Source organism: Thamnophis elegans, chromosome 13 (assembly GCF_009769535.1).
Source record: "Thamnophis elegans isolate rThaEle1 chromosome 13, rThaEle1.pri, whole genome shotgun sequence".
Lineage (NCBI taxonomy): Eukaryota > Metazoa > Chordata > Lepidosauria > Squamata > Colubridae > Thamnophis > Thamnophis elegans.
Window position 1 is genome coordinate 24,056,463 of NC_045553.1, and position 23,204 is coordinate 24,079,666.

The 23,204-nt window shown below is 42.4% G+C and overlaps 1 protein-coding gene across 1 annotated transcript in view; it reads left to right on the plus strand.

Moving 5' to 3' along the window:
- The window catches only part of LOC116516835 (disintegrin and metalloproteinase domain-containing protein 2-like), a 91,452-nt gene that overhangs the window by 18,049 nt on the left and 50,199 nt on the right, over window positions 1-23,204 (plus strand). Inside the window, exons 8-16 of the mRNA XM_032229464.1 lie at window positions 445-516; window positions 6,398-6,564; window positions 7,638-7,719; window positions 9,174-9,310; window positions 11,618-11,816; window positions 14,018-14,107; window positions 16,156-16,354; window positions 17,696-17,801; window positions 19,821-20,004. Coding sequence (XP_032085355.1) covers window positions 445-516; window positions 6,398-6,564; window positions 7,638-7,719; window positions 9,174-9,310; window positions 11,618-11,816; window positions 14,018-14,107; window positions 16,156-16,354; window positions 17,696-17,801; window positions 19,821-20,004 — 1,236 coding nt within the window. The remainder of the gene's footprint in view (window positions 1-444; window positions 517-6,397; window positions 6,565-7,637; window positions 7,720-9,173; window positions 9,311-11,617; window positions 11,817-14,017; window positions 14,108-16,155; window positions 16,355-17,695; window positions 17,802-19,820; window positions 20,005-23,204) is intronic.

The window sequence follows — 23,204 nt, forward strand, 5'->3', positions numbered from 1 at the left end:
TGCGTATGCACACACTGGGAACAGGCTTTCATAGTCCCTCTGCCACGCTGATGTCAGACTTCGGAGGCTTCGGAGGCAGCACATAACTCTCAGATGGCTCTGGCCTCCTCTCTACTTCCGATGCAGAGCCATCGTCTGAGCCTTCCCCAGACTCCAGGACTGGCCCATCTTCTTTTCCAACCTCCTCACTGTCCGACTCTGCTGCCAGCTCTCTGCAGGCTACCTGCGGATCACAACACAACCTTCATGACTTTAGTATCATAAGGTAAAGATAAAGGTTCCCCTCACACATACAGTATGTGCTAGTCATTCCAGACTCTAGGGGGCGGTGCTCATCTCCGTTTCAAAACAGAAGAGCCAGGTTTTGTATGCAGTAAGGGCAAGTTATAATTGTCTTCTTTTTAAAAAAAAATGCGAACTGTGTATCTACTTCTTGTTTTCTAGTTCAATTATTTGGGTGGATATCCTGAATTCGTTACCTCAAACATTGTGCAGATTATTGGCTTCGTTAATAGTGTAAGTTATGCTCTGGTTATCTCTCCAATTAATTTAGGGTCTGGCTGCATTTTATTCTTAATCCTAGGAGTTTTGATATAGAACTCTTCATATGAGCCATGGTGGTGCAGTGGTTAGAGTGCAGACTGCAGGTTACTTCTGCTGACTGCCGGTGACTGCAATTTGGCAGTTCAAATCTCACCAGGGTCAAGATTGATTCCATCGGTAGGGTATTAATAGTGGAGATAATTAATGGTGGGAAAAATTTTTTACTAGTTGGAATCTATGCCCCAAATCAAAAACAAGAGAGATTTTATATTAATCTATATAAGAGGATAAATGAAATAGAGTGGCAAAATATATGTATTCTAGGGGATTTCAACGCTATAGCAGACGGTAAGATGGACTATAAGGGTACACACAAGAAAAGCACAAGAAGGAAACTACCATCTGCCTATGTAAATATGGTGAAGGAATTAGATCTTTATGATGTCTGGCGAACAATGAATGACAAGATGCAACAGTACACGTTTTACTCCCATCCACATAATTCATGGTCCCGTATCGACATGGTTTGGTCAAACTCGGAGCTACTCATGGATACTGTAAATATTGAAATAACAACCAACAAGTGGGCCGACCATCACCCAGTCTTATGGCAATGGAAAGGGAAGGCAAGGATAAAAGCTAGGTGGACATTAAACCAGAACATACTACAAGAGAAACAATTTGTACAACAAATAGAAAAGGAATTGGGCTACTTCTTTAAAGAAAACTGTAAAGAGCAGACCTCAATACAAAATGTTTGGGACACGATGAAGGCAGTTGTGAGGGGAACATCTATAGCCTATATAATAAGAAGAAACAAAGTGCACAGGGAAAAACTTAATACACTGAACAAAGAATTAAGAGAGACGGAACTGCTGACCCAGAAAGAGCCAGAAAACAGTAGACACAGGGAAAAAGGAGAGTTAATTAAACACCAAATAAATTTGATCTCTCAAGAGGAAATAGCACAAAACATTAAGAGAATGAAGCAGAATCATTTTGAACATGCAAATAAAACTGGGAGATGGTTGGCCCACAAAATAAGAAAGGAGAAGGTCAAAAGAATTATTAAACAATTGTGTGACGAGGAGGGGAATTTGAAACAAGAAATAGGAGAAAAGAAAAAGATAGTACAGAACTATTATAGGAAACTATATAAACAAGACGAAATTAATGAACAAGACATTAGAAAATACCTTATAAAGCAGAAGCTTCCAGTCTTGTCGGAGGAGATGAGAGAGATGCTCGATAAAGAAATCACACAAGAAGAACTGAAAAAGGCCATTCAAAAACAAAAAAACAATAAAACACCTGGGCCGGATGGGCTTCCGTCGGAAATATATAAAAAACTTCAAAATACCATAGAAGACAAATTATTAGAACTATGTAATGAGGCACTACAAAATGGTAGGGTCCCAAAATCATGGGGGGAAGCTTACATCACCTAATACCAAAGGAAGAGGCGGACAGTAGCAAGGTCCAAAATTATAGACCCATATCCCTGTTAAATGCAGATTACAAAATTTTTGTATCAATATTGGCGGAAAGACTAAAAATAATATTAAATCAAAGTATCCATTCGGATCAAAACGGCTTTCTCCCAAAAAGACATATTAGAAACAATACAAGAATAATAATTGATACCCTGGAATTCTATCAAACAAGATCCGAGAAACAACTCGCATTAATCTTTGTCGACGCCCAGAAAGCCTTTGATAACCTAGATTGGAACTTTCTAATCACTCAACTAAAAATGATGAAATTTGGCGACAAATTCATTAAGATTATAGAATCTATATATTCACGGCAATCTGCAAATATTATAGTCAACGGGGAACTAACGGCGAGGATACAAATTGGAAAGGGTGTTAGACAAGGGTGCCCGCTCTCCCCACTACTATTTATTATGTCACTAGAGGTCCTTTTAAATCGGATAAGATCAAATCAGGAAATTAGGGGCTTGACCATAAAAAAAGAACAATATAAAGTACAGGCCTTCGCGGATGACATGGTCTTTATCGTGGAAGACCCCTTACTTTCAGGACCGAATTTGATGAAGGACATTGAGAACTTTGGGTGTGTGGCCGGTTTAAAAATAAACAAGGAAAAAACAAAAATGATTATAAAAAATTTCCCCAAAAACCAGATTGGAGAACTAGAGAAAACAATGGAATTAAAGGTAACTAAAAAAATTAAGTATTTAGGGATCTGGCTGTCTGCGAAATGCTCTTCCATAAAAGAAGACAACTATGATAAGTTGTTACAGAATACTCAAAAGGACTTAAAAACCTGGTCAAAACTACAACTATCACTGATGGGAAGAGTCGCAGTAATTAAAATGAATGTTTTGCCAAAAATCCTCTACCTATTTCAAACGGCACCGGTCAAGCTAGGGGAAAAATTTTATAATGATTTGGACAAAATGATTCGAAACTTTATATGGAATGGTAAAAAGCCCAGAATAAAATATATGCACCTGCAGGATAAAAGAACTCAAGGGGGAATGGGATTACCGGAATGGAAAACATATCATCAAGTAGCAACAACTATGTGGATAAAAGAATGGGTAATGTTAGCTAATAAAAGAATCTTAACAATAGAGGGCCACGACCTGCAATACGGGTGGCACAACTACTTATGGTGCGAGGGAAATAAAATCCACAATTATTTTAGTAGTCACCATTTAAGGGGGGTATTGATTAAGGACTGGCTCAAAATTAGAAGGAGATACTACATGCAACTACCTAAATGGATATTTCCGACGGAAGCCCTGATATACCCGAATTTGATAAATTTGGATAAAATTGTTACCTACCAACAGTTGCTAGACGACCAAAACAAACTAAACCCCAGGGAAAATTTGGCTGATAAGGGAATAAACATCGATTGGTGGCCATATCTTCAAATTCAAAACAAACACAAATTCGATCTAGCACAACCCGGCTTCCAGAACAAGAACCAGGAATTAGATAAAATTTTAATTGGACCAGATGAGAAATTAATTTCAAAAATATACAACTGCTTACTGATTCAAAAAACGGAAGCAGAAAGAGTAAAAGAAGTCATGGTAACCTGGGCCCAAAACATCAGCCACACAATAGACCTAGACGACTGGGAAAGAGTCTGGGAATGGAACCTAAAATTGACAAAATCGACGGCCTATAAAGAAAATATATATAAAATGTTCTACCGCTGGCATCTTCCACCGACAAGACTGGCGAAAATGTCTTCAAAAGTTTCGGCCATATGCTGGAAATGTAAAACAGTGCTGGGCACGTACTACCATATGTGGTGGACGTGTCCGGTAGCCAAAGCATATTGGAAGCAAATACTAGGATGGCTGAATGGAATCTTGTCAATTAAACTATGTCTTAAGCCGGAAACTTTCTTATTAGGGATAATAGATCAAAAAATTTGCAAATCTGACCAATACCTCCTAGTCCATATTCTGACAGCGTCAAGGATTGTTTACGCACAGTGCTGGAAGAGTGAAAATGCCCCCACCAACACTATGGTGATGAATAAAATTTTAGAACTAGCAGAAATGAACAGATTGACGATGCGAATTAATGACAAAGAAGATACAGACTTTTATACAGTCTGGGAGAAGCTGTACAAATGGCTTGATGAGTCAGTGAAGACTTAGACACAAAAAGAGATAGCTGACTAACCTAATACGATTAAACCAATAACTCAAATGAACAATATACAACAACTGAGAGATAAGCGAAAGGAGAAATGTATTAGGGGTGAGAACCCACCGTCGAGCAATTTTGTTACACTACAATGTTGGGAAAACTTTAAAAAGCTGATAGGAAATCCGCTATAATTACCTGCATGAAATTAGCGATTAAACTTCATTTTAGATGAGGCGAGAGGACTTATAATCCTTGCCTCTTTAAGCAAGGAAAGGAAAAGAGAACCAGGTTGTCCTCAGCAGAGGAAAATATGCAAATGTAACAAAGGTTAGAAGGGAGGGAAGTAGGACAGTAGGGAAGTCAGGATGGAGAGGAGAAAGGAGAGGAATAGGAAAGGCAGAAGAAGGGGGGAAGGATAAAGAGGAGGAAGAGAAAGAAGAGAAGGGAAAGAAGGTGGGAAGAAAGAAGGAGAGAAGAAAGAGAAGAAACTGGGGGAGGAAGGAGGGAGGGAAGAAGAGAGGGTAGTAAAGAGGGAAAGAGGGAGGGAAAGAAAGAGAGAAGGAGTGTTGAAAGGAAGGAAGGAAGGAGGGAGGAAAGGAGGGAGGTTAAGAGAAAAGAAAGGAGGAGGGAAAGAGGAAGGGAAGGAGGGAAGGTATGTGTGAAGGAGGGGGGGATCGAGGGAGGGAAAGGAGGGGGAAGGAAAGGAGGAAAGGAGAAAAGAAAGGAGGGAAGGCAGGGGAGAAGGAAGTAACGGGGGGAGGGAAGAAAAGGGTATGGAAAAGAAGAAATGAGGGAAGAGAAGAGGGAGGGAAGGAATAAGATACCTAACCTTTGATGTTTATAATGATTTGATAGTATGGGAATATCTTGAAATGTAGTTGTATTGTTTTTTACAAGTTATGGATGTTGTATTTTCTTTTTACCAATAAAATCTTTTTCAAAATTTAAAAAAAAAAGAAAGATTGATTCCATCCTTCCGAGGTGGGTAAAATGAGGACCCAGATTGTTGGGGGAAAGAGGCTGACTCTGTAATTGCTTAGAGAAGGCTACAAGCACCATGAAGCAGTATATAAGTCTCAGTGCTATTGCTATTTCCCTCCCTCCCTCCCTCTCAGTGATTAGAATGCAGCATTGCAGACTAACTCTGCCCACTTCCAGCAGTTTGAATCTCACCAGGCTCAAGGTTGACTCAACCTTCCATCCTTCCGAGATGGGTAAAATGAGGACCCAGATTGTTGGAAGGGAGACTCTGGAAACCGCTTAGAGAGGGCTGCAAAACACTGTGAAGCGGTATATAAATCTAAGTGCTGTTGCTATTGCTATATTGCCAAAACAATTAAAAGCATTAAATGCTAGATATATGTATTCAATAAATATCTAAATAAATAAAATAAAATAGAGAAGAGCAACAGATGATTAGGGGACTGGAGGCTAAAACATATGAAGAACGGTTGCAGGAACTGGGTAGGTCTAGTTTGGTGAAAAGGATTAGGGGCGACGTGATACCAGTCTTCCAATATTTGAGGGACCGCCCCAAAGAAGTGGGGGAGGGGGTTCAAGCTATTCTCCTAAGCATCTGAAGGCAGGACAAGAAGCAGCGGATGAAAGCTAATCAAGGAGAGAAGCAACCTGGAATTAAGGAGATATTTCCTGACAGTTAGAACAATTAACCAGTGGAACAACATGGCTCCAGAAGTTGTGAATGCTCCAACTCTGGAAGTTTTTAAGAAGAGACTGGATGGTCATTTGTCTGAAGTGGTATACGGTTTTCTGCCTGAGCAGGGGGGTTCCAATTCTATTCTATTTTTCTCCTATTTTATTGTATTCTATTTTCTATCCTATTCATATTCATCTATTCCCTATTTTATTCTATTCTTATCCTATTTCTCTATTCTATCCTATCCTATCCCATTCCATTCCATTCTCTATCCTATTCATATTCATCTATTCTATTCTATTCCATTCCATTCCATTCTAATTTTCTCCCTCTCAACTCTGTTATTCTGTTATTTTGCTGTTCTCTTATTCTGATTAACTTAACTCCTGCTACAATCTGACCCACTTCAATATACAATTGAGATCTTTGCATTTTGGGGGAATTGATACCAAATGCAGTTTAACCATGAGAAGATCTGAATCTGTTTTTCATTAACCAAAGTTGCAAATGGGGGAGAATCACCTTAACGAAACGAAGATTTGTTCTTTTTCCCCCCCAGATGTTTGCTGACCTTAACGTAACCATTGTACTTTCCTCTCTGGAATTCTGGACAGACGGTAATAAAATCTCCACTGAAGGAGAAGCCGATGAAATTCTCCGCAGGTTTTTGCAATGGAAAAATTCCTACCTTGTTCTGCGGCCTCACGATCTGGCCTTTTTGTTTGTGTAAGTGGAAAAAAATAGGTGCCTGCAAATACACACAGGGCTTGGGAAATGTGCTTTGTAAAAAGAGCATGCTTGTCTCTAAATCCAGGTTTACAAGAAGTAATAGCTGCATGTACAAAACATGATTTGGCCAAACCAATGTCATGTGGTGGTGTATCACGAAGGTCTAGTTCATATTGATTGATTGACTGATTGATATATCGTATATCTACCTACCTACCTACCTACCGACCTACCGACCTACCGACCTACCGACCTATCGACCTACCTACTGACCTACCCACCTACCTACTTGTCTGTCTGTCTGTCTACCTACCCATATCTATCTATCTATCTATCTATCTATCTATCTATCTATCTATCTATCTATCTATCATCTATCTATCTATCTATCTATCATCTATCTATCATCTATCTATCTATCTATCTATCTATCTATCTATCTATCTATCTATCTATCTATCTATCTATCTACCTACCTACCTACCTACCTACCTACCTACCTACCTACCTACTTACTAACCTACCTACCTATCTGCCTGCCTGCCTGCCTGTCTGTCTACCCACCCATATCTATCTATCTATCTATCTATCTATCTATCTATCTATCTATCTATCATCTATCCATCCATCCATCCATCCATCCATCTATCTATCTCTATCATCTATCAACCCATCCATCCACCCACCCACCCATCCACCCATCTATCTCTATCAAATTTATCATCTATCTATCTATCTATCTATCTATCTATCTATCTATCTATCTATCTATCTATATCAAATCCATCCATCCATCCATCCATCCATCCATCCATCCATCTATCTATCTCTCTATCATCTATCAACCCATCCATCCACCCACCCACCCATCCACCCATCTATCTCTATCAAATTTATCATCTATCTATCTATCTATCTATCTATCTATCTATCTATCTATCTATCTATATCAAATCCAACCATCCATCCATCCATCCATCCATCCATCCATCTATCTACTTATCATCTCTCTCCCCACTCTCTCTCCTCCCCCTCTCCTATCTAACCCCTTCTCTCCCCTTGTGCTGTAGGTACAGAGAGACGTCAAATTACGTGGGAGCAGCTTTCACAGGGAAATTGTGCCTCCGAAATTTTGATGCAGCCGTAGCTCTGGTACCGTATCACAGGTTTTTCTGCAGGGTTAAAAATTTAATCTGGGGCTGGTTTGTGTTAAGGCATCAGCACTAGACAATAAAAGATATCAGATACAGATGCTAGCATTTTAACACTTTTAATACCTTAAAACAAGAGTTCCCCTGAATTTATCCTTGTTCAGGAAGTCCTTGGCTTACATCCATTCATCCAGCGACTGTTTAAACTTACCCCAACGCTGAAGAAACGGATGTATGACCAATTCTTGAAGTACCAGCCATCGTACCATTTCCGTGGTCTTGTGATCATGGATCCAGGAGCTCGGGAACCCACTTTGGGATTGCAAACATTGCACAAGAGAACCGAAGAAGCTTCTAGGATGAGAAGCGAAATGTTTTCAAAGAAAAAAGTCCAGTTGCAGCTTTGGGAATCACCAAAGCGTAGAGTGAATGAGTGGGTGAAAATGAGCATAGAGAGAAATGAGTTCAGGAGGGGAACCGTTTCTTTACTACGGATCCCTTTTAAATATCTTTTTGTGGGCCATGGACCACCCATGGCAACTCAAGATTTAAATCATAACATTTCTTCAAGCCTTTGCAGACCCCCTGTAACGACATTGTGCCCCCCGCCGAGGTCCGTGGGCCTCAGGCTGAGATCTACTTTTTAATTATATAGATAGATAGATAGATAGATAGATAGATAGATAGATAGATAGATAGATAGATAGAGATAGAGATAGAGATAGAGATAGAGATAGAGATAGAGATAGAGATAGAGATAGAGATAGAGATGATAGAGATAGAGATAGAGATTTATTAGATTTTTAGATTATAGCCATATATATATATATGGCTCTGGAACACTGCTAGCAATTCTAACCAAACCTGGTAGATAGATGATTTGCTCCAACCTAATACAGAATAAATAAGGATAAATAAATACCAGGGCAATGCCGAGTTATCAGCTAGTTCAATATAGAATATGACTTTTAGGTCTACAAAACTAACATTAAATTGAAGTGGGCTGTCATGGACCCACATATAATTTGCTGTTCTCTTTGTGAAATACCATATCTTTCAGAGTATAAGACACACCTTTTTCCTTCAAAAAAGAGGGTGAAAATCTAGGTGCGTCTTATACACTGAATATTGCATTTTTGGACTCCTGAGCCCCCCCCCTTGCAAAAATGGCCATGCATAGCCTTTAGGAGGCTTCCAAAGTGCTCCTGGGGGCTGGGGAGGGCAAAAATCAGCAAAAAGTGGACCGTTTTTTGCTCATTTTTGCCCCTGTCCCCAGAAGCACTCTATAAGCCTCCTAAAGGCTATGCATGCCCTTTTTTTTGACAATAATGGGCCATTTTTGGGATGTCTGCTGAGTGCAATAACTTTTTTTAAAAAAATTGCCTCTTCAAAATCTTGGTGCGTCTTATACTTCAAAAATATGTTAATTAGTTTGGTTTCTCTTCTTTCATCTAGTATGAGAAGGCGATCACTTTGGAGACCTTTTCAATCATTCTGGCCCAACTGCTGGGTTTCAGCCTGGGGATGGAATATGAAGACGGCAAAGAGTGCAAATGCCCTGGACACACCTGTATCATGCACACAAATGCAGTGCAAGTATTCCTATTACTCACTTCTCTCCTTCAGAGATGGAGCAGAGCTAAGAAGCCATAGGATGGGTATTGCTCAGTGGGGTTTTTTCCCTCAAGAATGAATGAATGAATGAGCTGGAAGGGACCTTAGAGGTCTTCTCAAGCAGGAGAACTTCCGGTAGGCCCATTGGGGCCGTTTTTTGCCATCCACAGACTCTAGAGGCTTTCCTGAAGCCTGGGGAGGGCTAAAATGGCCTCCGCCTCTCTCCGGAAGGCTGTAAATCAGCTGGCCAGCACACGCCCATGTGCGCTGCAGCGGACATCCTGCAATGCCTCGCGTGTCCTCAGATATGGCTTCGCAAGCCACCTGTAGCACACGTGCCATAGGCTCGCCATCACAGACCTATACCATTTCAGATAAGTGGCTGTCTAGACCAGGGGTGTCAAACTCATTGAGGGCCGCATCAGGGTTGTATTTGACCTCGGGGGCGGGGACAGGGGGGGCGTGGCCAGGGTGGGCATGGCCAGCTTGAAGTCACTCCTGTCGGGAGTCCCTGAGCAGCCCGACTGCTCTCCAGCGAAAACAGGCTCCTGACCTCTGTTTTCAGCTGCGATGGTCTCCTGCATCCCTCTGCCAGTGAAAATGGAGCTTGCGAAAGCCACTCCAGGCCAGTCCCCTGTTTCCAGGGCAGCCCTGTGGGCCAGATCTGAGCACCCTCTGGGCCAGATCCACCACTGGTCTAGACTCTTCTTAAAAACCTCCAGTGTTGGAGCGCCCATGATTTCTGGAGGCAAGCTGTTCCACTGGTTAAGAGGGTTGACCCTCTAAAAAGGATGCAAATGATCAGCTGTCTGCAAGGAGCATAAATCCTCCCATTCCCCACCATCTTGTCAGAGCTGAAGAAGCTTCTTGGATGAGAAGCGAAACGTCTTCAAAGGAAAAGCAAGAAAGTACAGGGGTTTGAGTTTTTTTCCCTCTTTTAATGACCCCGTAATCCCTTGCATCGGAGTGGAGTCAGGGCAACTGAATGGAGCTGAGTGCTTACTGGCCGGATGCTTTTCCTGTCACCAAAGCAGAGTCTTATTCCGCAGATACATTCTCATTGTGCTCAGAGAGAGAAATATTTTGCCTCTACTAGGATCTAATTCAGTAGTGTGATCCTTCTGGTTTAACAACCGGTTTGGAGATCGCGTGCATGACGTGCGCTGCGTGCGCATGCACAGTTTCTCGAACCCATCCTTCCCGCGTTACTGCTGGTGAGTGTAACAGCTGAGGCACAGCAATCCCCTTTGCTGCGCGACTCAGCTGTGCCGATAGAGGGCAGTACTGAGCAGGGGCGGGTGGGCGGGACCAATTGCTTGTTGAAGCGAACCGGTTCGCTCCCAGCTGATTGTCACAGCTACTGGTTCGCCCAACCAGTCCGAACTGGTAGAATCCCACCTCTGATCCAACTCACAGCCTCTTGATTATGAGGCGAGAACTCCGCCTCTACACTACCACTCACAAAGAAGTCCAGTTACCTCCTGAAAAATGCAGGGGTGAAATGCTACTGGATGCAGGGGTGAAATGCTACTGGTTCAGGTTGGTTCGCCCTAAGTGGTAGTAAAACATGCTACCTGTTCACAGAACCGGTAGTAAAAAATATTTTAGGAAGTTTAAAAAAAAAGTTCTGACGATCGCACGTCACACAGCTGATCTTAGGAACTTAAAAAAAAATTGTAAGCATTTTTTTTAACTACAGGTTCTCCGGGAATGTGTGTGTGTGTGTGTGTGAGGTTCGTTTTTGCTCCCAGCAGGCTTCCCTGAGGCTTGCTAGGCCAAAAATGGGAGATGGGGTGCTGAGAAAGAAAGAAAGAGAGAAAGAAAGAAAGAAAAGAAAAAGGGAGAAAGAAAAAGAAGGAAAGAAAAAGAAGGAAGGCACGGAGGGAAAAAGAAGAGAAAGGAAGGGCTAGAAACCTGGCACTAAACGCAGCTTCAGAGGATAATCCAGGGCTGGAACGTACCTGGAGGTCATCTAGTCCAACCCTTCTCCAGGGTGTGCTTCTGTCTTTTGATCTCCCAGTTACATGACTACATAGCTATGCCCACCCAGTCACATGACCTCGCCAAGCCACGCCTGCCAAGCCATGCCCACAAAAGCAGTAGTAAAAATTTTTTAGATTTCACCACTGCCTGGATGTCTGAGAATCTCTACAGACGTATAGTTGGGATTCATATATATATTAAAAGTGGCTGGATGCTAATGTCGCACATGCTCTTATGCTTTTTTTTCCTTTCTTTCCTTCCTTCCTTCTTTCTTTCTTTCTTTCTTTCTTTCTTTCTTTCAGTAATTCAAATGGAATTAAAAAATTCAGCAGCTGTAGCATTGCCGACTTCCAAAATTTCATTAAGTTCAAAAGCGCCCCTTGCCTTTCTAATCGGCCCAATTTGAAATTGTATTCTCGGAAGAAACTGCCCAAGGGCAAATCAGCATGTGGGAACGGTATTTTGGAACCTGGAGAGAAATGTGATTGCGGGAGCGTTGAGGTGAGTATCTGAGAAGCCTTTTCCTATATCCGTGATGGCAAACCTACAGCACGCGTGCCACAGGTGGCATGCAGAGCCCTCTCTGTGGGCACGCATGCCATCACCAGCTGCTCTTCTGGTCCCCAGTGCACACATGCACACCAGCCAGCTGGTCTTCACGGGTGCCGGAGCACTGGAAAATTGCCTAGAAATGCCCCAAAATCAGACTATTTTTGGGTCATTTTCAGGCCATTTTGGGGGCTGTTTTCAGGTTGATTTTTGAGCTTAAAAACGGATTGGAAAATGGCCAAAAAACAGCCATGCGTGTGCAGGCCAACCAGTTTTTGGGTTTCTCGTGCCCGAAGACCAGCTGATTGGCATGCGTGCACATGTTGGAAACCAAAAGACCAGATACCAGCATGCGCATGTGCACCAGCCAGCTGGTCTTCTGGTTTCTGGAGCTTCAGCATGTGCACATGCGCACACATGCACACGTGTTCCAGTTTGGGCATTCGGTACCCAAATGGTTCGTCATCACTGTCCTATTTGTTGTTATGTTAGGTTTTTGAGTGCAACTCAGAATCTGAAAAAAAGTCCAATGAAACTTTGAAGATAAGCCAATCTGATATTCGGCCAAAGCACAAAACTGGGCAACCTATTATCTCCCACCTGAAACAGCAGAGAGAGAGAGAAAATGCAAAAGCCGAAGCCACCACCCGCAAAAACTTTTTCTCGAACTTCTTATGGTTTGCACAGCTTCAGTGGTGGACTGCTGCGTTGTCTCATGGGTTCGGGGGAAGCCTTAGCTTTGATTGTTTGCTGCCCCCCCCTTGTGCTAAGCTATCCATTTACAACTTAATACAATACAATACAATAGCAGAGTTGGAAGGGACCTTGGAGGTCTTCTAGTCCAACCCCCTGCCTAGGCAGGAAACCCTATACCATTTCAGACAAATGGCTATCCAACATCTTCTTAAAGACTTCCAGTGTTGGGGCATTCACAACTTCTGGAGGCAAGTTGTTCCATTCATTAACCGTTCTAACTGTCAGGAAATTTCTCCTCAGTTCTAAGTTGCTTCTCAGGTGCTTTGGAGAATAGTTTGACTCCCTCTTCTTTGTAGCAGCCCTTGAGATCTTGGAACACTGCTATCATATCTCCCCTAGTCCTTCTTTTCATTAAACTAGACGCACCCAGTTCCTGCAACCTCTCTTCATATGTTTTAGTCTCCAGTCCCCTAATCCTCTTTGTGGCTCTTCTCTGCCCTCTGCACTCTCCACATCTTCCAAAACTGAATGCAGTATTCCAAGTGTGGCCTTACCAAGGCATTGTAAAGTGGTATTAACACTTCACATGCTCTTGATTCTATCCCTCTGTTTATGTAGCCTAGAACTTTGTTGGCTTTTTTGGCAGCTGTCCTATTTAAATGGTTGTCCACTAGAACTCCAAGATCCCTCTCACAGTTACTACTACTATTGAGCATCATCTATACTGTAACTATGCATTTCGTTTTTCATGCCTAAATGTATAACCTTAGTCTTTTCACCATTGAATTTCATTTTATTAGATAGTGCCCAATGTTCAAGTTTGTCAAGATCCTTTTGTATCTTAAGCCTACCTTCTGGAGTGTTGGCTCATTCCCTCCACCCTTGCTGCCCAGCTGAGTTTCGTGCTGCCCCTGCTTTACTCACCGGAGCCGCCTGAGTTGACTATCTGCTTCTTTGATGCTCTATGTCACTCATAAAGGGGTGCGTGCTGTTCCATCAGTTTCCCCCCTCCTGCCCATGGCAATTCAAGAGCAGGCCATGGATGCTTTACAAGTTGACACATGAAGCTTTTCATTGTTTGCTGAACATTTATTGCTGAACTTCAGAAAAGAGTTTTCAAAAGTGTTCGGCCCGTGCATTGAAATGCACCAGGAATAAATTTTATCGAAATGCATGAGGATAAGCTGTTTTTAAACATTATGGCTGAAATAGCTAGTTCTCCAGCATTGGAAGACCTTAACTTACTTGCCTCAATTAATCCAGGCTGCAGAAAGATTGTATTGTATTGAAAGGAACATTTTTTTTAACTAAGGGTCTCCAAAAACAGGAATGATGAGACATTGATTCTGTTTATGTTGGAACTAACATCTAATCTAGTTTTTCTTGCAGCCCATGTTCCTTAACCCTATGAATATTGCACAATTTGCTCCAAGGAATTTCATGATTGTGTTTTTCAGCATTGCAAAAGGAGTAAATGTTGTACCAGCAGTTGTACATTTCAGCAGGGAGCTGTGTGCAGTAATGAATTATGCTGTGAAAACTGCAAGGTAAGGCATTGTAAGGTCTGAATTGGGGGAGGTGGGAAGCAGTGGGGTTTAGGCCTGATAGAACTATTGGGTGAATATCAAGCACCTGATTCCCAATCTTGAAGGAAAGAGGAGAATGACCAAATATCCAGAGACTTAAAAATGTGGGAATAAAAGGGCAGGATTTTTAAACCTTGGTGATATCGGAGATTGCCCTTAAAAATCATCTGGAAATTTAAGCTATACGAAATTTAGCTTCATGTATGGTCAGGTATTGTAGGAGATGACCAGACAGAACCCGAGGGAGGGGTCAAATGCATCATCAGTTTGGAATCACTACACTCCCACAAGAGATTTAAGTCCAGCCCACCTTGAATTCCGTTGACTCTTATCCCCCACTAATTTGCTTTGACCGTTAGTAGTTCAGATTTTTGTAGAGACCATTAGCATACAATAAACATCTGTATTCATTTGAAGTGCCTGGACCTCCCTGATTTCCTGCTCTTGACATGCATGCAATTTTTACATGCTTAACATTGCTATTGAAACTGCATTGGATTCCAGTTAATTTCAGAAACTCCTAGTCATCAGCTGGACTCTTTGTAATATAATGTACAACAAACTGCATCACTGTCTGGTTTGGTGGCAGCAGTGCCTTAGATAGAAAGTCCCTACAGAGAGTGATGAGGACAGCTGAGAAGATCATAAGAGGAAGCTCACTTCCTGGTATTCGGGATGCTGCTTATAAGCACTATGTGCTTAGAGCTCAAAACATTGTTAGAGACTCCACACACAGACTCCATGGTCCGTTTCTGTTGTTCCCCTCTGGGATGAGGTTTGGAAGTATTTCTGGCAGGACTGCCTGATTCTGCCACAGCTTTCTTCCCTATGCCAACTAGAGTGTGTTGTTTCTCTGTGTCATATACCGTATTTTTTGGAGTATAAGATACACTCCTGCCCCCACTAAAAGAGGGTGAAAATTTGGTTGTGTCTTATACATCGAATGTAGCCAAAAAAGCGAGGCACGGACGAGACGATGGTCTGTGGCAATCCCTGCAGCCTGGAACAGCTGATTGAGGGTATTCTGGGAGGCCGATCCATCCGCCAATCAGCTGCTCATGCTGAATCAGGCTGCAATAATGTGCTGAACAGTCAGCTGATCTGACTGTTCGCTATTTGCTGCAAGGACATGTCAGAGTTTGCAGCAGCAATCACATTCAGAAAGCATACACCAGTATCTCATTTGGCAGTATTCAATAACTTCTCTTTATTTATAATATAACACATTAAGTGAATATACAATATCAAAAGCCAGTTTTCCATCGTGGTAGTTTAGCAGAAGAGAGAAGTTTCACTTTCAGTTTTAGTTTCAGATATCAGCAGAGCATGCAGCTTTTAATACAGAACAAGTCACGCCCAGGCTCCTTGCTGTCTCCTTCCTTGTTGCCCACACAACAAATACTGTTTCAGTTTCCAAACAGCCCTCAACCCTTTCACACACTGACAGGACACTAGCCAGATAAATACCATGGATGCTGATAGGCAGAGGCAAAATATTTTTTTCCTCCCCAAAAACTAAGGTGCATCTTATACTCTGGTGCTTCTTATAGTCTGAAAAATACAATAACATATGTGGGTATATGCATAATTTTCTATTTATTTTCTCATGTTTATATAGTGTATATTGGAGGTGGTAACCCATTGAAAGCTGCATGGAACAAAATTTCACTTTAATGTATACCGATTAGAGTACATTCAAAGTGACAATAAAGTTATTGTTCTGTATTATTCTGTACTATTCTGTTCTGTTCTCTTCTGTTCTACTCTACTCTATTCTGCATTCTATTCTGCATTTTATTCTATTCTATTCTGCATTCTAATTCTAATTCTGTCCTATTCTATTCTGTTCTATTCTATTCTATTCTGCATTCTAATTTTGTTCTATTCTATTCTTATTCTGCATTATAATTCTGCATTCTAATTCTATTCTATTCTATTCTATTCTATTCTATTCTTCTAACATAATCTAATGTTCCTTCTCCATGTTATTCTTTTATTTCCTTGCGTAGTTCAAGCCAAGGAACACAATATGTAGACACGCATTAGACAAGCATTGTGACTTTCCCGAGTACTGCAATGGAAGTTCGGCTGTTTGTCCGGCCAATGTTTACGTCCAGAATGGTGACGGTTGTGCCTCTAACACCGGCTTCTGTTACAGTGGATCTTGTCAATCAGCCGACTTGCATTGCCAGGAGTTCTTTGGATCACGTATGTTGAAGTGACTAATTTGGATTCTTTTTCTCTCCCCTTTTAAGGCAAGCAAGACTTTTCCTGAGAGGTTTTAACACTCTCAACCAACCCCTGCCTTTCTTCTGGGATCACTCTGTGTGTGTGTGTGTGTACGCGCATGAGCGTGTGCATATTCAGAAAGATGATTCTTGGCCATTTTTATCATCCACTTTGATTCAGGTTTCTTTATCATAATTCTTGGGAATTATCAACTACTACTTCTCAATTTACAGAGTATCCCAAATGATAAGAGAGAAAGAAATGACGACTCTAAGGCCATCTCAGTTTATAGACTGAAACAAAACTGAATGGAGACCTGCCAGTCAGGACTACACACACACACACACACACACACACACACACACACACACACACACACTAACACTAACCATGCCTCCCTCCCTCCCTCCCTCCCTCTAATAGAATAGAATAATAGAATTGGAAGGGATTTTGGAGGTCTTCTAATCCAACCCCCTGCTTAGGCAGCAAACCCTACACCACTTCAGGCAAATGGTTATTTAATCTCTTCTTAAAAAATTCCACAGTATTGGAGCATTCACAACTTCTGGAGGCAAGTTGTTCCACTGATTAATTGTTCTCACTGTCAGGAAATTTCTCCTTAGTTCTAGGTTCTCTTCTTTGGGGCAGCCCCTGAGATATTGGAAGACTGCTATCATGTCTCCCCTAATCCTTCTTTTCATTAAACTAGACACACCCAGTTCCTGCAACCATTCGTACTTGGGTTGCTTCCACATTAGGCAGTTGTATTAACCTCTAAGCCACAAATCCTCCTCACTTTATCAGCTGAACCGGGGGGTGGGGGTGGGTGGGGTGGGGTGGGGTGGGGAGGTTAAGTGTTTTTCTATTCTGTCAGTTCACCTGGTCTACCCAAATACGGGAGGGAGCATACTGCTTCCCTTTCGCCTTTCAGCCCCAATCCAGGAGCCTTCCAGGTAGTTACTTTCACGCCAAACTATTTTGTGTTACATTTTGCTGATAAAGAAACAAAGGGAGGCAAATATAGATCTATTTCAAGCTATTTAGCTCTCATCAGCTAGCCATTGACTGCCTGGAACTCTCCTGGATTGGGACTGAATTTACATCCTTCCATTTCTCACCATCAGTCAGAGCTGAAGAAACTTCTTGGATGAGAAGCGAAACACCTCCAAAAGGGAAAAAAACAACAACTCCAGTTGCCTCCTGAAAAAAGCACCTTTGGGACAAACTATCATATTTGTATATGTTAAAATATCGCCAGGGAAAACGGTCTCAAATGATATATTTTTCCTCTTCTAACCAAACCCTACTAAAAACGTCTAGGGTCAAGAAACGCTCCCCAAGCCTGCTATGAAGTGAACAGCCAGGCTGATCGATTGGGCACTGCGGCGTCGATTTTAAAAAAGAAATTTAAAACTTGCTCTCTTCAGTAAGTTGATCAGGCAATAAAGAATACGTTGAAATGTTCTGTTTTGGGGCTGTTGGAGGGAATGAGGCTCGATCCCTGGCCTGAATTTTCTTGTGTAGAATGTCAACTCCTAAAGTTGCCATGGTGAGGAAACAGGCGGGGGGGGGGGAGCGCATTCCACGCATACTTACGGCTTGAGTCGGACCTCAGATTGCCGCAGCAGGCTTGGGCGGGGTGCACATCATTGGTGAATGTGATTTATGACGCAGACTGAGGAGAGGGAAGGAACAGGGCTAAAGTTCAGCTATAATTCAAATAAGGCTAAGATCTGATTGCGAAAAGTTTTTGCCAAAAATAAATGCTCCTAACAAATGACTAATTTTCTTTTGAAATTTGGCTCGAGACTTATGAATCAATGAGGGCATTTTTTGGAAACCTGAAATAGGAAGTTAAAACCCACCACTCTCCTAGAAAAATGAAATATCCTGGGAAATATTGAAAAGGCAGAATATTATATTTCCCTGGATCACACATAGAGAAACAACATTTTAGGCAGGGAGCAGATTCACTCTTAATAGCTCCCACCTTTGTCAATGGGCCATTAAAGGGCCTGAGTCAGTCTATTCTACATAACAAAGATCTCCCCCTTCAGCTCCAGGGTGACAGGGCTAAGGCGTGATAGTATTAGCCTTTTACCCATCTCACCACAGGGCACCTGGGAAGAAGCAATGCTCAACCAAGCTTGGGACTCAAAAGGCACATAACCTACAAAGTTAGCTAACACCCCCTGCCCCTGGGAGTCTGACCACCAACCATAATACATGTCTTACAAAGTAACAGGAAACAGAGAGGTAGGGCCGAACAGAGAGTATAAAAAACTCAGGAACTCTCAGCAAGCCCCTTTCTTCTTCAGCCAACATCTGGAAGCATGTGATCCCCATTTTCTGTTCAGGAGCGCAAGCCATTTGGTCCTGTCAATCATTAAACCATCTTTCCAAGCAGCCTCCATGTTTCCATTGTCTTTTCCCCCCACTTGGATCTGAACCCAGAAGGACATTTCTCCCAACACTTGGACCAGATTATAGAACATAGACTAACACAATTGGAAGGGGCCTTGGAGGTCTTCTAGTCTAACCGCCAGCTCCACCAGGAGATCCTATATACCATTTAAGACAATGGCTGTTCAGTCTCTTTTTAAAAACTTTTAGTGATGGAGCACCCACAATTTCTGGAAGCAAGGGTTTAACTGATTAATTATATCATAAAATAATTAATTATAATGAATTGTGTTGGGTAAATCAATATTATTATATCATATATCATATAAAGGGTGGTTCAGGGGCTAAGATGCTGAGCTTGTCAATCAGAAAGGTCGGCAGTTCGGCAGATCAAATCCCTAGCGCCATGTAACGGAGTGAGCTCCCATTATTTGTCCCAGCTTCTTCCAACCTAGCAGTTTGAAAGCACGTAAAAATGCATGGAGAAAAACAGGAACCACCTTTGGTGGGAAGGTAACAGCGTTCCCTGTGCCTTTGGCATTTAGTCATGCTGGCTACATGACCACAGAGACGTCTTTGGACATCTCTGGCTCTTTGGCTTTGAAACGGAGATGAGCACTGCTCCCTAGAGTTGGGAACGACTAGCACATATGTGCGAGGGGAACCTTTACCTTATATCATATCATCTTATGTTATTTATTATGTTATGTTATGTGGACTTTGATACACACGATCTCTTCTCTTCTCTTCTCTTCTCATCCCTTCCCTTTCCTCTTATCTCCTCTTCTCTTCTCTCCTCTCCTCTCCTCTCCTCCCTTCCCTTCCCCTTCCCCTTCCCTCTTCCCTTCCCTCTTCCCTCCCCTTCCCTTCCCTCTCCTCTCCTCTTCTCCCTTCCCTTCTCTTCCCTTCCTTCCCCTTCCCTTCTCTCTTCTCTTCCCTTCTCTCTTCCCCTCCCTTCCTTCCCCTCCCCTTCCCTTCTCTCTTCTCTCTCCCCTTCCCTATTCCCCTTCTCTTCATCTTCACCTCACCTCAATTTTTACAGGGATCTCAGATGTGGAAAGTTAATTTGCACCTATCCCTATGACACTCCTTATACTAAAATCAATGTTCCCGTCTTGTATATGCCTGTGAAGAATGTTGTCTGTGTTTCATTGGACCTTAAACAACCAGAAGGCACTCCTGACCCTATGATGGTGAAAGAGGGTACAAAATGCGGACTTGACAAGGTGAGGAAAACAACCTGGATCAGGATGGTGACAGTGATGTTTTAAGTAATACTGATTCTGTAGTAGGCAATATAACATGTTGGTAGTAGAAACATCTGGAGAAAGGCAGATGATGAACATAGATCAATAATATTTATCAACAATAAGGAGTAATGTTTTATGACAGGATACTGGTGTAACACCATCAGACAACAAAACCAGCTTATCCCAGGTACCCCAGTCGGTGGATGAAATTGCCAGATTTCATCTACATGAAACATCTGGCTGTGTGACCAGTCATCATCAACATGGCAATATTTTGAATTGCTTTGCCCATGTGATGGACGTGGGTGCTGGGTAGGTGCTTGGACTTTGTTTTGGGTGGGGAAAACATGGAAGCTTTCAGATTCGGGTTTTCCCAGATGTGCCAATAGGACATCTCTCATAAAGTGGAACTTAGGGGAAACTCAAGCCTCGGAGTCTTCTTTCGTTGGGAGTCTTATTTGGGACCTTGACACACAGGGTTGTGATGGAGAAGAATGAGAGCAGAGGCGGCTTTATACAATGCCATAACCTCCTGGAGGAAATGCAGCACATCAGTCTAACTATCCAATAAGTAAAGCCTTTTCAAAAGCATTTTTTTTTATTACTTTTAATTTTTTATTTTTGGACATACAAATACAAAGACTACATTTATATAGTGCACTGGAACTTCATGCTCCTTCATATAGCAGATTTAAACTGATATATTCTTCTTTACAATATTTTCCCTCCTAATATGTTTCACTTAAATTTCACAATTTTTAACCCTCTTTTTTCATTATTTTTACTTATCTATCTAGTATTTTGGCTGTTTACCTCTGGTAAATTTTGTTCCTCTTAAGTAAGTAACGTATTTTTCAGAGTATAAGACGCACCAAGGTTTTAAAGAGGCAAATTAAAAAAAAAAGTAGGTAGGTAGATAGAGGGATAGAGAAATACAGTAGGTACTTAGGGAGAGAGAGTGTGTAGTTAGGTAGGTAGGTAGGTAGATAAAGGGAAAGAGAGAGTGTCAAGCCGGCCTCCCTCAGCCACCAAGAAAGAAACCACTTAACTCCATTTTGCAGAATTAAAAGTACTTTTACTGGTTATGAAAAGATAGCAGCTAAGCAAAGCAAGATCTGAGGCAAAAGCGCACAAAATCATACATATCAATATGTGACCAACCCCCTTCCCCTCGGTAACCCTCATCCCACTGTCCAATCTGCAAATCCCTTAGGTGTCATATGAGTTTCATCTTCAAGGAGCATCATCAGGTTGGTATGCAGGACGGTTGTCCTTGACCAACACCAAGCACTAGTCTCCAGCATGCGCAGTAGACAATGAGAACAAAACGCCCTTTTTGCAATCTCTCCTGTACTAAAACTTCCCCTCCCCAATACCACCCCCCTCCCCGTTTCAATGGCAGCCGAAAGCAAATAGCGAAGCAGAGGCTGACAGAGAGAGAGAGAAATAGAGATAGATAGATAAATACAGTAGGTAGGTAGGTAGGTAGAGAGAGAGTGAGTATGTATGTATGTATGTATGTATGTAGGTAGGTAGGTAGGTAGGTAGGTAGAGGGATAGAGAGAGAGAGAAAGAATGAGAGAGAGAGAGAAAAATACAGTAGATAGGTAGGGAGGGGTAAATTGAGGGATAGTGTAATGGTTCCTCTCCTAACTTGAGAAAGTAAAGACTTTTGAAATGGATTATTTCAAAAGGAACCTTTAATCAAGTAGGATGGAAACCATTAGAAGCAAAACAGCATCTGAAAACCTTTAGGCCATGCAAATGGGATTAAGCTGATAATGACCCCTCCCCTTTGTCTGAATGCAGATTCTGACCAATACACAAATGTGAAGATGCTTCCTTAACTCTTCTGCCCTGGGAGTCAATAAAGCACACGTTCCCCATGGCTATCTCTAGTTAGACATCAAAGTTATATATCCCACATGGCTACCATAAACATCCCTCCAGAGATGTTGGGACCTTCAGTCTCCCGGTGACAGGAAACCAGTTGTAAAGTTGTAAAACTCAGTTGTTTCAGATGTAGCTAATGATTTAACTCCGAGGCTCCACTCCTCCCAATTGAATGGCAGAATCACTTTTAGGGATCTGACAGATAGATAGAGAGAGAGAGAGGGAGGGGGAGAAATACAGTAGGTAGGTAGGGAGAGAGAGAGACAGTAGGTGGGTAGGTAGATTTTTCCAGGTGTATTTATCCATGTGCTGGAGAAGGAAATCGCTGACAATCTGCCGCACCTAAGACTTTGTTTCTGCTGGTCAAGTGCTGCACTTGATCAATGTAATTCTCATCAATCAGTTAAAGATAAAGTGACCAGATTTTAAGATGGGTAAAGCGGGACACCATTGACCGGGGGGGGGGGGCTCAGAGCATCTGAGCTGTAAAAAAAAAAGCCTTCCCCCGATTGCCTTCCCCCAACGCTCCCCAATCCTTTCAAAAGCCACCCCCATTGCCAGCCTCTCCCAACTGGATCCCCGCCTGCCTCCCCTCGGCTCACCCGGACCAGGTTGCTGACGGTGGCTTGCACGGCATGGCTGCAGGGGACCGAGCCTCCTCCTCGCCGTGCTGTCGCCGCTGGAAAGCCCCCCCGACTCAAGGCCATCGGATGGCTGTTGCAAAAACATCGCGTGTCGGTGTGTGCATGCGCAGGAGGGGAGGGAGCCTCGCCCCTTGTCGGGCGCTTCGAGCGAGCTGAGCAGAGGGAAGGAAACCACTGCCCTCTAAAGGCCACATCGGGAACGACACTTCAGAGAAAGAAAAACTTTTTTTTTTAACGGCGTCCTTTTTAAAATTGATTTGGCGGCTTTTCTTTCTTTTGGAAAATCGAGACTTTTTGAACACACCACGGGACAAATTTTGAAAAATCGTGACTGTCCCTCCAAAAGTGGGACGTTTGGTCACCTTAGTTAAAGAGCTTTCCAAAGGGGGGGGAGTTTTTGCACTCTGCAGACCTTCCAAACCTCCCAAAAACCTCCCCAAAATGGCCCTTTTTTTGCTAAAATGGGCCAGTTTTTTTTTTTAAAAAGGCATAAATAGCCTTGTGGGGGCTTGCAGTGTGCTCCCGGGGGGGGGGGGGGGCAAAAACGAGCAAAGAATGGCCCATTTTTTGTGAAAATGGGCCTGTTTTTTGTCAAAAAAATGCGTGCATAGCTTTATTGAGGCTTATATAGTGCTGGTG